The sequence below is a fragment of the Aureobasidium subglaciale genome (assembly GCF_000721755.1).
Source record: "Aureobasidium subglaciale EXF-2481 unplaced genomic scaffold scaffold_8, whole genome shotgun sequence".
Classification (NCBI taxonomy): Eukaryota; Fungi; Ascomycota; class Dothideomycetes; order Dothideales; family Saccotheciaceae; genus Aureobasidium; species Aureobasidium subglaciale.
Window position 1 is genome coordinate 780833 of NW_013566987.1, and position 12522 is coordinate 793354.

Sequence of the window (12522 nt, forward strand, 5' to 3'; positions counted from 1 at the left end):
GATTCGGACTTAAAACTAGCGGCATATTGGATCCAACTCGAATCGCTAGGTCATTGTCGTTCGTCGTTTGACAAAAGTGCATCGTTCCGCACCGTATCACGGTCCCCAAGTCCCCTAAAGTGCACTTCGTCTTCCCTCTCCCTGACAGTTCACTCTATACCACATACCCTATATCACGACCCCGCTTCTATATGGTCATGGAGGCGACTTCGCCCGACATGTACGACGACAATAGCGAGGGCGAGCATTGGGAGTCGGACATCAAGCATGAGTCACAGACGTCTCCTTCAGGCCCATCGGCGCAAGCGCAATCAAAGCCCCAAATGCCCATGCAAAAGCGTCGAAGGGTAACCCGGGCATGCGACGAATGCCGAAGGAAGAAGATCAAATGCGATGGCAAGCAACCTTGCACACATTGTACTGTCTATAGCTACGGTAAGTCCTATGTCCGAGACGCTTCGTCGCGAACGACCTACAAGCCTCTGGATCCTAATGTGGTATAGAATGTACGTACGACCAGCCATCTAATCGTCGTCGCAACCCCGCTCCCCAGTATATCGAGGGCTTGGAGCATCGAGTACACCGCGCTGAGACCTTGTTACGAATGCTCATGCCTGATCTCAACCTAAACGACCCCAGCATCGACGTCGCCGTTGCACAAGGCTATATCCCTGGTTTTTCCAACAAGCCCGTCACCAACGACAGCCCGGCCTCACAACCCGCCGCTCTTCCGTCCACAACTCTCACCTCTGCCCCCAAAGCAGAACCCAAAGACACTAACCTGGAGTCAATGGTGCGTGCCATTGGACAGCTGGAACTCGATGAACAAGGCAACTGGGATTACCATGGTCATTCTTCCGGCCTGAGTTTCGTGCGGCGCATGCGAGAACAACTAGGCGATCTTCTTGGACCCGATGCCAAAACTACTCCTTTTGTCAAGTCAAGACCCATGTCACAAGTCTTCGACTCTCCCAGGTCTTTGAACCCAGACTCGCCCAGTATGGGCACGGAGAGTGCAGTCTCCGGCACTGACCTACCTTCCAGAGCCGTTGCTCGAGATCTTTGTGAAACCGCTATTAACGATGCTTCCGTTCTCATGAGAGCCATCCATGTTCCGACCTTCTGGGCATCTTTCGAGCGCATGTACAACACTCCATATGAGAACTACACGAACCAGGATCACAAGTTTCTTCCACTGCTGTACAGTGCCATGTCAGTAGGTTGTTTGTTTGGTAGTGACGAACAAAGTCCCTTAAATCAGGCCGGCTACGAAACTGCCATCGATCAAGGGTGAGTAAGCTAGTGGACCTTGGTGTTTTCAGTACTGACACAGCACAGCTTCAAATACTTTAGGACAGCACGTCAACTTCTGGACATAGCGGACTGTCGCGATTTGACATCCATTCAAGCTGTTCTATACATGATATCGTTCCTTCAATGCTCGGCCAAACTGTCGCAATGCTACGCCTATGTGGGTGTAGCACTGCGTTCCGCTCTCCGAATGGGTCTGCACAGATCCAACCCATCCTTCAACCGGACTTTCAATCCCATCGAAGCCGAAACAAGGAAACGCGTTTTCTGGACCATTCGCAAGATGGACATTTATGTTGGCGCAATGCTGGGCTTGCCACAGACACTCAGCGAAGAAGACATTGATCAGGAGTATCCTCTCGAGATCGATGACGAATACATCACCGAAGAAGGAATTCTTCCGATGCCAGAGGGCATCACACCATTGACCACAGTCTTCAATGCCCATAGTCGACTAGTGGAGCTACTCATCAAGATTGTGAGGAACGTGTATCCCATCCGTGCAAAGGATGTCCAAAACAACATGGATCGTTCTTACACAGTGCCCTTCTCTGTCATTCGAGACATTGAGAACGACCTGGAAACTTGGAAGAGTAACTTGCCTGCAGGGCTGGACCCATGCAACAATTCGAACCCAAAGCTCACAAGGTAAGCAGCTTGCAACGATCACGTTCGTTACAATACTGACAGCATTGTAGAGCTCAGCAACTCCTCCGCATCGCATACGCTCACGCTCAAGCCATGCTTTACCGACCGTTCTTGCATTTTGTCGCTACCGATAAGCGTTCGCACAACATCGACCAGCGTGCTTACACATGCGCAGCTTCTTATGTTAACCTTTCAAGGAACCACATTCATTTGTGTGTGCAGATGAAGCAAAAAGGACTCTTGAACGGTGCTCACTGGTTCGTCATGTACACAACCTTCTTTGCCGTGGTGTCCTTGATCTACTTTGCTGCCGAAAACCCACAAAACATCACCACCGAGGCAGTCTTGAAAGACGCCATGCAAGGCAAGGAGGTGCTCGCATCTTTAGCTAAGCGCAGTATGGCAGCAGATAGATGTGCGACCACTCTTGAAGGCATTTTCAAGGCTTTACCAGCTTGGGCTCGTGAAGGTCGCACTAATCCCGTGCCCTCGCGTAAGCGTCGTCAGAGTTCGAACAATGGTCCACCTCAACCGCAGAGTGCACGAAGCCACCCTGATATTTCAGTAACTGCGAAAGAGCCTCCTCCGCCTCAACCCGGCTCTGTACAGCGAGCCAGTACTTTCCCGAACCAGACTTCTAACACATCTCTTGCATCGGCTTACGATCAGCGGATGTCTTTCCCTACACCCTCGATGAGCTCTGGCAGTGGCCCGTACACACCCACCAGTCCAAACTTCAACCAACAGCCTCTAGTGACGGCGGCCATGGACACCAGTAGCCCATCGAATGGCATACTCCCTTACAATCTCCCGCTGGACATGACAAACCCAAATCTGCCGGACCTGTCGGCCATGATGTTCCCCTCAGCAGAACCCTTCACCTACCCCAATCAGCCACTGACCACATTTGAGAACAATCAATTTGCAAAGGGCCCAAACGTCTTTGACGGATTCAATGACTCGAAAGTGCCGGTCATGATGTCAGGGCAAAGCACTGCACCAGAGACGGACAACCTTGAAGCGCAGTTTTATGCTTTGCCTCCATACATGATGCAACAGCAACAGCAGCAGCGGCAACAACAACAACAGCAACAAGGCAGATGGGACATGGACATGATGCAACAACAGCAGCAACAACAACAACAACAACAACAGCAGCAGCAGCAGCAAGCGCAGATGGCCAACATGCGACAGGTGTCTGGTGGATGGCCTGGACAGCAGCAGGCAGTGGTTCAAGGGACAGGCTTCCCCAATATCAATCTGAACGACATGTTCGGAGGCGAGAATGACATATTCGGCGGTGGTATGCTCATGGATCAAGGATTCCGAGGCACGGGAATGTGAGAAGGAGAGATGTCGAGGAAAAGAACGCAGGACGTTTGTGTGATGGTCAGCTAGATACCCCGGCGCATGAGAGTCTTGTTTTGAGATCAGCATTAGGCAGGTACCTGAGGAGTAAGCAGTAATAGAGTCAATCATGTTCACGTCCACATGTTCACATGTTCATGGCGATGATGCAATGCAACGAACGTGGTCCAAGCTCTGGTTAGATACGGTGAAGCAAGCGTTCATGTTGGAGCTTAACTCCCAACCCATTTGTCTTTGGTCTCGGGTGGACAATCTCTGACCTTGACAAGGCGGCACCTGTACCCATGGCTCGGAGTTCGCGCAATCCCTTTGGCTTCGGTCCCTACGTCGTCACCTTCTACGCTGTTGTCATCTATGCCGGTCTGTTCGCAGCGCTTCTCGTCACGCACCATGTGCTGCCACCAGCTCCGACCAATGCCACCCCGAGCCACTGGCCGGGCGTCAACTTGACCCAAGCCTGGAACGACCTCGAGCACCTCAGTAGCGCCTATCACCCTTTCAACAGCAGGGACAACGTCGCCGTGCGCAAATGGCTGTTAGCCCGCGTCGGAAGCATCCTCGATGCCAACGAGGTTGATTGGAAAGAGGCGGCCGAGAACACAAAGTCCACTCTGCCTGTCACTGTCTTTGACAAGGATCTCAGCAATGTGACGTACAACGACGCCAGAGGCTACACCGTCTACTACGAGAGCGCCAACATCATGGTCTATGTGCGAGGTGCTCAGGACGCAGAGGGTGAATGGTGGCGCAACAAGACACAGTACCATGGTTCCGGCGGTGTTCTTGTCAACGCTCACTTCGACTCGGTCAGCACTGGCTTCGGCGCTACAGACGATGGTGTCGGTGTCATCTCAGTACTGCAGCTACTCTCACACTTCACCAAGCAGGAGAACCAGCCCAATCGTGGCATCTTGTTCCTTTTGAACAATGGCGAAGAAGATGGTCTCTACGGTGCGAAGGCATTCACACGTCATCCTCTTGCCCAATTTCCCCGCGCCTTCCTCAACCTTGAAGGTGCTGGTGCCGGTGGCAGAGCCACTTTGTTCAGGAGCACAGACACAGAGGTGACCAGGTTCTACTCCAAGAGCCCCAACCCTTTCGGTAGTGTCATCAGTGGCGATGGCTTCAAGAGAGGCGTCGTGAAGAGCGGAACTGACTACAGCGTATTTGTCGACGACCTAGGCATGCGCGGCTTGGATGTAGCCTTCATGGAGCCTCGTGCAAGATACCACACTAACCAAGACAATGCCAGAGAGACAAGCGTCGAGAGTCTGTGGCACATGCTCTCTGCGGCTCTGACTACTGCGCAGGGTTTGTCCAGCGATACTAGTGATCAGTTCGAGCGTTCTACAGACCATGGATATGGCCAGCCCGAAAAGACTTCGGGCAGCACCGGCGTGTGGTTCGACTTGTTTGGACGTGCGTTTGCAGTCTTCCAGTTGCATACCTTGTTCGCTCTTTCCGTGACTCTGCTCGTTGCTGGTCCTATCTTCCTGATCATCTTCGATATGACTCTTCACAAGACAGACAAGTGGTACTTGTTCTCCAGAAAGGGCTATCTCCATTCTTCTGATGACGATTCACCCGTCAAATTCTTTGGTTGGCGCGGCTTTTTCAGATTCCCTCTTATCTTCGTCGTCGCAAGCGCCATCGTTGTAGCACTTGCGTTTTTGGTCACCAAGGTCAATCCTCACATCGTTTACAGTTCCGAATACGCCGTTTGGAGCATGATGCTTACTGCTTGGCTTTCGACTGCATGGTTCTTCTTCCGTCTTGGAGATGCAGTTCGCCCTTCCGCACTTTCCCGTGCTTACGTGTTGATCTGGCTCTATGCTCTTTCCTGGCTCGGCTTGGTGGCTGCAACCATCGGAGAGCAACGCCTGCGTATGGGATCTGGCTACTTCCTGATCGTCTACAACGCTGCCGTGTTCTTGGCGTTGCTCATCTCGTACCTCGAATTCTTCGCCCTTCCCAAGAAGAGTGTTTACGTTGAGCAGGCTACATACGCATCCCAGAGCGTCATCGCTAGTCCTGAACGCAGTGGCAGTCTCGTCTCTCACCACATCGCAGACCATGACGATGCTTCTAGAGGCAGGGCACCAGCTGCCAATGACAATGAAGACGCGGATGAACGCACGTCGCTGCTCGGCTCGAGACAGACTTTCACACGCTATGGTCGTGACGCTCGCCGACCAGAAGACAACGACGACGCCACTGCTTCTGTACACGCACCTCCAAGCAGCGAGGCCTACGAAGGTGAGCAGGGCTGGTCCGGTAGCCTTCCAAGCTGGACCTGGCTGCTTCAATTCCTGATTCTGGCACCTATCAATATCATTCTGGTCGGCCAGTTAGGCTTGCTCATGACTTCGGCTCTACACCAGACACCTGCTGACGGCAGTCCCGTTTTCATCGTCTATCTGTTGATCGCATCGACCTCAATATTGTTACTGCTTCCCCTGACGCCTTTCATCCATCGCATAACCTATCACATTCCCACATTCCTCATGTTCGTCTTCATCGGCACTCTCATCTACAACCTCGTGGCCTTCCCCTTCTCCCGCTCTTCTCGCCTTAAGGTTTTCTTCCTCCAGCAAATCGACCTCGACAACGGTAACAACACAGTCGCTCTTACAGGTCTATCTCCATACCTCGAGTCCATTGTATCTCAATTGCCCTCGGCAGCAGACAACGGATACCACTGTGCTGGCCCGGACTACGCTTTCTGGGCCTTTAGAGCCGGTCTCGACAGTTGTTCATGGACAGGCGCTGCCCCTAACGTCGTACCCAAAGCATACAAGCCCCACACTCCTGGCATGCCTTACCCCAACAGCACCACCTCTCTCACTCTGGCCCGTAGACAAGCCGAGGTCTCCAAATACGCCACCTGGCTCGACTTCAACATCACACGCCCCCTCTCCAATGCCACAAAGCGCGACTACACTTTCGAGATCCGTGGCTCCAACACCCGTGCCTGTCGCTTATACCTATCCTCTGCATTCGCAAACCTGACAGTCAGCAACGCCGGTGCAAAGCCCGAGGTCATGAAGCCCGGTCGTGCATCCGGTGGCGAACAACGTGTATACCTCTACAGCAGAGATTGGGATGCCCGGTGGAGTGTAAACGTCACTTTCGACCATGAAGTTGAGAAGAAACAGGCTGTGCAGGGTAAAGTCATGTGTGTCTGGAGTGATGCTAATCAAGTCGGCAATGTACCCGCGTTTGATGAGGTCAAGCATTTCATGCCCGTGTGGAGTGCTGTGACCAAGAACAGTGATGGTTTGGTCGAGGGTTACAAGCATTTTACCCTTTAGAACTTGCATCTCGAGGCCGAGGTAGAAGCGGAAGAAGTGGAGGTGGAAACGATGCATGCATGCTGTTGATGTTGACGATAATGTCTCATTGTCCTTTCCCTTGGTTTTGGTTTTCTGGTTTATGTTCCTGCTTAGTTCCTCATGTCTCCATTGTATGTATGTAAAGCGAAAATGAAAATAGATCCTCATGTCACCCAAGATCAACATTTGCAAAGTAGTTTTTCAAGTATGGTTATGTGTCATTAGATTCGTTTTTTCGTTATCTGAGAAGTGTAGTTTGTGATGTGAAATCGTTAAAAGCTATATTGATGGACAAATAATGCCGAGAAGAAGGGTGGTGTTTGCTCGCATCTCCATTCTCTGAAGACAGACGGCGTAAAGCTTGCGGTGAAAGAAGACGAGAAGAACCGTCATATGCCAGTCATGCGCCGTGAAGAGTGAGAAGCCTGGAGTGTGGTGTACCGTGAAATCGAAAAACAGAAATGCAAGACGGGAAATGGAGAATGAAGATGAGTAAAACAGGTGGCTCAGATCGGACTATGCAACCGTGGTTCGTGGTTGATAGGTATACTCGCTTGTGTGCTGACGATGCAGACGAGGGCGTGGAGCAGAGGCGGAGGCACGGCGACTTGAGTACCCAGCATCGGGATCGAGACGACGCTCTTTATCGTAGTCGGCATACTCATACTTTGCACCCGAGTTCGCCTTTGGAACGCTTGCTTTGGCGACAGGCTCGTAATCACGAAGAGTGTCTCGGCGGACAGGCGAGGGTCGCGGACTATAAGAGGTCGGCGACTCTGTTGTGTATGTACTAGTGTAACCCGGATTCGTTCGAATCGGAGGGGGCTGTGGAGCAGCAGAATAGCGAGGAGCTGTGGCCGGCTTTGACGGACGCATAGGCTCTGGAGAGTGATGAACACGGCGTTCACGATCGTAGTCACGATCAGCGGGCCGACGATAGTCAACGTCTTCGCGAGAGGACGAGGCATCGTGGCGAGGGTAGTGATACTTGTAGGAAGTGGTCGGTGAGGGGGCGTAGTCCGGACTGGCGGAGGGCGTGGGCAGACCACCAGAGAAGTCTGTATCTCTGAAAGCCGAGGCTTTTGAGTCTTTAGCACGCTTGGGGGATATGTTGGGCATCGTTTCTGATCGACGAATAGGCATGGGCATGGGCGGCACGTCGCGCTCCTCAACCTTCATGCTCGCGCTGCGGAGGGGCGGGCCTCTCTCGACACCACGAGGGAGCTTGTTCGTCAAGGGCGACGAGGCCGAGGTATATAGTGTAGGAGGCGGGCGAGAAGCAGGACGACGTTGATCAGTCTCGAGAATGTCGGGCACGCTCATCTTCCTGTCGCGCTCACGGCGTGGCTGAGGCGAGGCGGGTGCAGGCTTGTTCGAATGACGACGTACGAAGGCAGGAGTCGGTCGACCTGCACGGTCGACATAGGTCTCTGTCTTTGTGGCTGTCGAGGCGCTGCGAGAAAGCGACGGGCGTTTATCTCTCCCGGTATATGCCATGGCGTCGTCCTCCATGCGCGAGTAGTGCGTCGCAGTCTCGTAGCCTCGACGTACTGGTGCTCCTCGTTCCCTTTCGCGTTCGTACTCATCCCGTCCACGACCTCGATCTTCCCGGGTCTCACGTTCTCTTTCTCTCTCGCGCTCCACCTTGGCCCTTTCTCTTTCCCGCGCTTCCTTTTCTCTTAGCGCGTCCTCTGCAGCTCTTCTGCGTCGTTCGGCTTCGTGTCTGAGGTCTGGGTCACTGTCGTCGTCGTAGGCCGTGTACTTCCTGTCTCGCTCGCGTTTTGTCTCTTGGTCACGCGTCCTCCTCTTGTCCGTTCGTGAAAGTCGTTCGCTTTCGCGTTTCTCACGGTCCATGGCTCTGGCCCGTTCTCTGTCGTCTCTTGGCGGTACCGCTGGCTTCTTCAAAGGTGTTCTTTCATAATCGTCGTGTTTTCGTGATGTCGTTCGTGTTGCGCCGCCAAAGTAGTCGTCCGAGTCGGCTCTCTCGGGTCTACGTTCCTCGTATACTCGTTCGGATCCTCGAGCGGTAAAAGTGGCGCGTCCGGGTCCAGATGCGGGCACTTCGTATGCAGCTGTCCTCACATCGGCTTGAGGCCGACTGCTCATGCTCTGCTTTCGGAGTTCTGCCATCTTGATCTGGGCGTCGTAACGAGATCGTCTTCCTTCATCGCTGAGGATCTCGTATGCTTGTTGAATGCGGTGGAACTGGTCAGACGCCTCGGCCTTTTTCGACTCGTCTGTTACCTTGTCTGGATGGCATCTTAGGACGAGCTTTCGGTATGTAGTCTTGACCTGCGCTGCGGTAGCATCTTTGCTCAGACCAAGGGCGACATATGGATCCGGAGGTAGAGGCGTGGACATGTTGTTTCGCGGTGCGTCAAGGCTGATTTGACATGGGTAGAGAGGAGGCAGAGAACAGCAAGTATATAAAAGTCAAAAAACTAGGGGCGACGGGTGTTGTTGGTCAGCGTGGCGAGGTGGTGCAAATGGTTTTAAATGCAGCAGCTGAGTATGATTGTGGGTTGCACCAGTGTGAGGGTACAACAGAAGCTGAAAGAACAAAACAACAGAAACAGGTCGTAGGCGGAAAGAGCGATTTAGATGGGCAGGGTGGTGATTTGCAAAGCAGGATTCGGACGGCGAGCAAAAAGGGACGACCCAGCAAGAGAGGGCCGGCCCGGTAGATGAAATACATGCCAGGTGTGGTGAGCTGTCTGTCTCTGTCGCTACTCCTGCTGCGCATCGTTGCCCTCGCGGGTGCATCGCATCGCTTTTCGCAACCTATCCCGACCTGCTCCAGCCCTTTCCTGCCTGCATGCCGCCTCTACTTTAGCGTTTGCGCTGCAAGAAGGTGCTGCCGATGACGTGCAATCATTGGCTAATTCCTTTGCGAGACCTGGTGCCGATCCTCGAATACTCCTTGCTCCAGCATGCAACCTACTCGCGTACCTTGTAGTACTTGTCATTACACTCCGTCAAACAAACTAGTCACCATTTCTCTGTACCATTTCTTCTGTTCCTGCCTCTTTCCGTCGTTGGCACGTTTCATTCATTCCCCAGCTGCCGTTTTTGACTATCAAGTCCGCACGTGCATTTCCCGCCGGCCGTTGTCGACAACGAGTCACGCTTCGAGGACCCTGGACAAGCCTGGCTCTAGAGCACCGCTCAAGCTCTGGCGGTGAGGATATATTGATAGACAACGGCAGCTGTCCTTCGCGTCAGCGATCGATTGTGAAGACAAGTAGCTAGTCATTCCATCTCCGTCGGTCCGCTTGCATGTCAATCATCACCTCGCTACAGTCTTGGCCCAGCAACAGAGAGTCATACTCTCCAATCTCTCGGATATATCTCCTTTCTGTACAACCTCGAGGGCACATCTGCCTCGACATGGCTAAAGATCAACTTTGCGACATCGCTGTAGACGGTCTTCTGCTCTTGTCCTGAAACGAGCCCTCCTGTCTGTTTGCATCATCACGGCCAAATGTAGACTGTTCATGCAACTCCACACCCCACAGTCACACTCACGATCCACCCGTGCATTCAAGATGCGGCGGGCCGAGGGCGCTTCGACACATATCTGGCACAGACTACTTACAACGCCAATCACCAGTCGTTGGACAAGAGGCCATCACCAGACCTCTGGACTCATTAGGACCTGTGATGCCATCTTTACGGTATCTCAAAACAAAATCCGACGCGTTCTTACCTAGGTGGCGCCATCTCTATGGGATCTCTTCTTTTTTGCGTACAAGAAGCACATCTCTTGCTGCCCAACCATGAGACCAGTCTTCTGCGTCATTCACGAGTGGTTAATCGGAAGAGTAGACGCTTACTCGGGTATGCACGTGAAGGGTCCCCCATATTCGAAGGTACGTAAAACGACAGTAAGCACTCGTGAGACCAGTAACGACAAGTTGATCCATCTCCTCCGAGGAACTAACGAAAGCGCTTCATAATCCCTGACGTGTCAAAGTATCGTTCCACTCTGCAGTCACTCAACTACAGATACTTCTTCCCGATCGGTAGGTCAACGTCAATCACGATCGGCTCGTTGTATGTTACACCTTCACGATTCTCGACCTTGACACCTGCGTTGATAAACAACGCCTCTTTCCTGCCCATTCGACTTGGCAGAAATGCGGCCTTCTCGCGATCCTTTAGATTCACTATTGGTGGAGGGCCCGGATCGGTAAAGCGCAGCCACATTTCCTCGAACGATGGGGGGCTGTTATCGCCGTCATCAAAGACCGTCTTGTCACCATCTGGTGGAGACGGTTCGGTGCCTCCGTCGTTGAGGAGTGCGTTACCCGTCATGTCCAAGTAGTCTTCCTCACGCTCATTCTCCACGAGAGGTTCTTCTGATCTGCCGACTTCACGATATGGGCGTTCTGGCTCAAGTCGCCAACGGACCCTCTCGGCGCCCATCCTCTCAAGAGTGCGACCACAAACCATTAGACGCGGTCTAACTTGCGATACCGCTCGCCTCAACGTCTCACAGCCCGGTGCCCAGAACGCGTCGCGGTGACTGAAGGCAGGATTGTGGGTGATGACGATGTCTGTGTCCAGCGGAATCGCTGACCATAGCCTTTCGGCCTCAGTCAAGTTATCTCGAATGTAGCTGAAGGCACGTTGGGGGATACCTGGGCCATACGGACTACCGAATATCCTGAAGGTCGTCTGTGGTCCAGTAGGTTCATGAAGCTGAATGGTCTCAGAGCTGTGATGTAGGTACACTATGCCGTGACCAAAACCAGTCATCATACCAATCATCCCCCCAGCTCCTTGGTTTCGCCGCTCTTGTGAGATACGATCGTTCCTCTCAGAGTCTTCGCAAAACTACTTGTCGAGGGTAACATCATTGATTCCTGAGAATCCCGATTAGTTGTTGGCGTGCACAACCTCAATTTGCCCAACTCACCTGCAATGAAGATAATTTTCTCATAGCCTCTTTCGTTCATCCACATCAATGTACGGTACAAGTCCTTGTAGTCGCCATCTTTGGACAAGCCTCTAGCGTGTATGAGAACATCGCCATCGGGGATCTCCTCTCTAGGAACTTCTCCGTGGGCATCTGAAATCAGCACAAAGCGTGTGCGTCTGGTTGGACGTGGGACGGAATCTGTCGCTGGCTCATCGGCGACAATGTAATCGGGTGCTTTGACAGAAGCACCATCAAGAACACTGGCGGGTGTGTCGACGGCAGCGTTTGTAGATGCATCTTCAACGGTAGGATCGAGCCCAAAGGCTTCCGAATCAGAGTCGGACATTGTGGTGATGGTCCCAGTAAGCTGGCCGTCGCGGACGCCTGGGGAAGACATAGTTCGCGTTATGGGTCTCGTCGGGGGTAAATGGTGTATTTGTCGATTTAAAAAATGGCTATTAACAGCTTACGAGGATCTTTGCGTCGTGAGTCGAAACAATGTGTTGTCTCGGATAGCAATGTTGTTTGATGATGATATGGAGCCGGATGTTCTAGTAGAAACTTGTGAATCCTATAGATGGAAGGGCGACAGTCCTCGTACTCCCTGAGGAAGTTGCGACTTTGATATGCGAAGACGTCAACTTCCAGTCGAGTTCGAGTGTCCGCACTCACAGTCTTTCACCTAGGATGGTGAGGATGGATGCTGTTACGGTTCTTCTAAGAGGCTACATCAAGCATGTTGCTCTGCGCGAACACACTTCTCTAATAAAGTTCTAAGCCTTGTCACCTTACGATTGATGATCCATTTGTACACAGATTTCGAAAGGCGTCTCATCCTCAATCGTAATGCTCATCGTCATGCTCCACTCCGCGAGGGCGACTTTCTCTCATGCTTTTCTTGAAATGGAGTATCAATTCCTCGTTTCATTTCGTTGCCAGGCT

At 52.6% G+C, this 12522-nt stretch overlaps 4 protein-coding genes across 4 annotated transcripts; 2 read left to right on the forward strand and 2 right to left on the reverse strand.

Moving 5' to 3' along the window:
* Positions 1–329: 329 nt before the first annotated feature.
* On the forward strand, positions 330–3303 carry AUEXF2481DRAFT_64674 (uncharacterized protein; the record flags this gene model as incomplete). The annotated part of the gene is made up of 4 exons (XM_013489185.1): positions 330–435; positions 504–1290; positions 1339–1959; positions 2010–3303. 4 exons carry the CDS (start codon positions 330–332, stop codon positions 3301–3303), a joined length of 2808 nt encoding a protein of 935 aa, XP_013344639.1.
* A 242-nt stretch (positions 3304–3545) lies between these two features.
* Positions 3546–6843, forward strand: AUEXF2481DRAFT_39316 (uncharacterized protein). The gene has a single exon (XM_013489152.1). It carries the CDS (start codon positions 3612–3614, stop codon positions 6636–6638), a length of 3027 nt encoding a protein of 1008 aa, XP_013344606.1. The 5' UTR covers positions 3546–3611; the 3' UTR covers positions 6639–6843.
* A 64-nt stretch (positions 6844–6907) lies between these two features.
* AUEXF2481DRAFT_668833 (uncharacterized protein) lies at positions 6908–9478 on the reverse strand. Its single transcript, XM_013489305.1, has one exon. The coding sequence runs from the start codon at positions 9018–9020 to the stop codon at positions 7176–7178; it is 1845 nt and encodes a 614-aa protein (XP_013344759.1). The 5' UTR covers positions 9021–9478; the 3' UTR covers positions 6908–7175.
* A 1827-nt stretch (positions 9479–11305) lies between these two features.
* AUEXF2481DRAFT_672342 (uncharacterized protein) lies at positions 11306–12274 on the reverse strand. The gene has a single exon (XM_013489306.1). It carries the CDS (start codon positions 11975–11977, stop codon positions 11426–11428), a length of 552 nt encoding a protein of 183 aa, XP_013344760.1. The 5' UTR covers positions 11978–12274; the 3' UTR covers positions 11306–11425.
* Positions 12275–12522: the final 248 nt, after the last annotated feature.

Excerpts from the sequence above, each read along its gene's own strand:
- AUEXF2481DRAFT_39316 (XM_013489152.1), top strand. The coding sequence starts at position 3,612 with ATGGCTCGGAGTTCGCGCAATCCCTTTGGCTTCGGTCCCTACGTCGTC.
- AUEXF2481DRAFT_668833 (XM_013489305.1), bottom strand. The coding sequence starts at position 9,020 with ATGTCCACGCCTCTACCTCCGGATCCATATGTCGCCCTTGGTCTGAGC.
- AUEXF2481DRAFT_672342 (XM_013489306.1), bottom strand. The coding sequence starts at position 11,977 with ATGTCTTCCCCAGGCGTCCGCGACGGCCAGCTTACTGGGACCATCACC.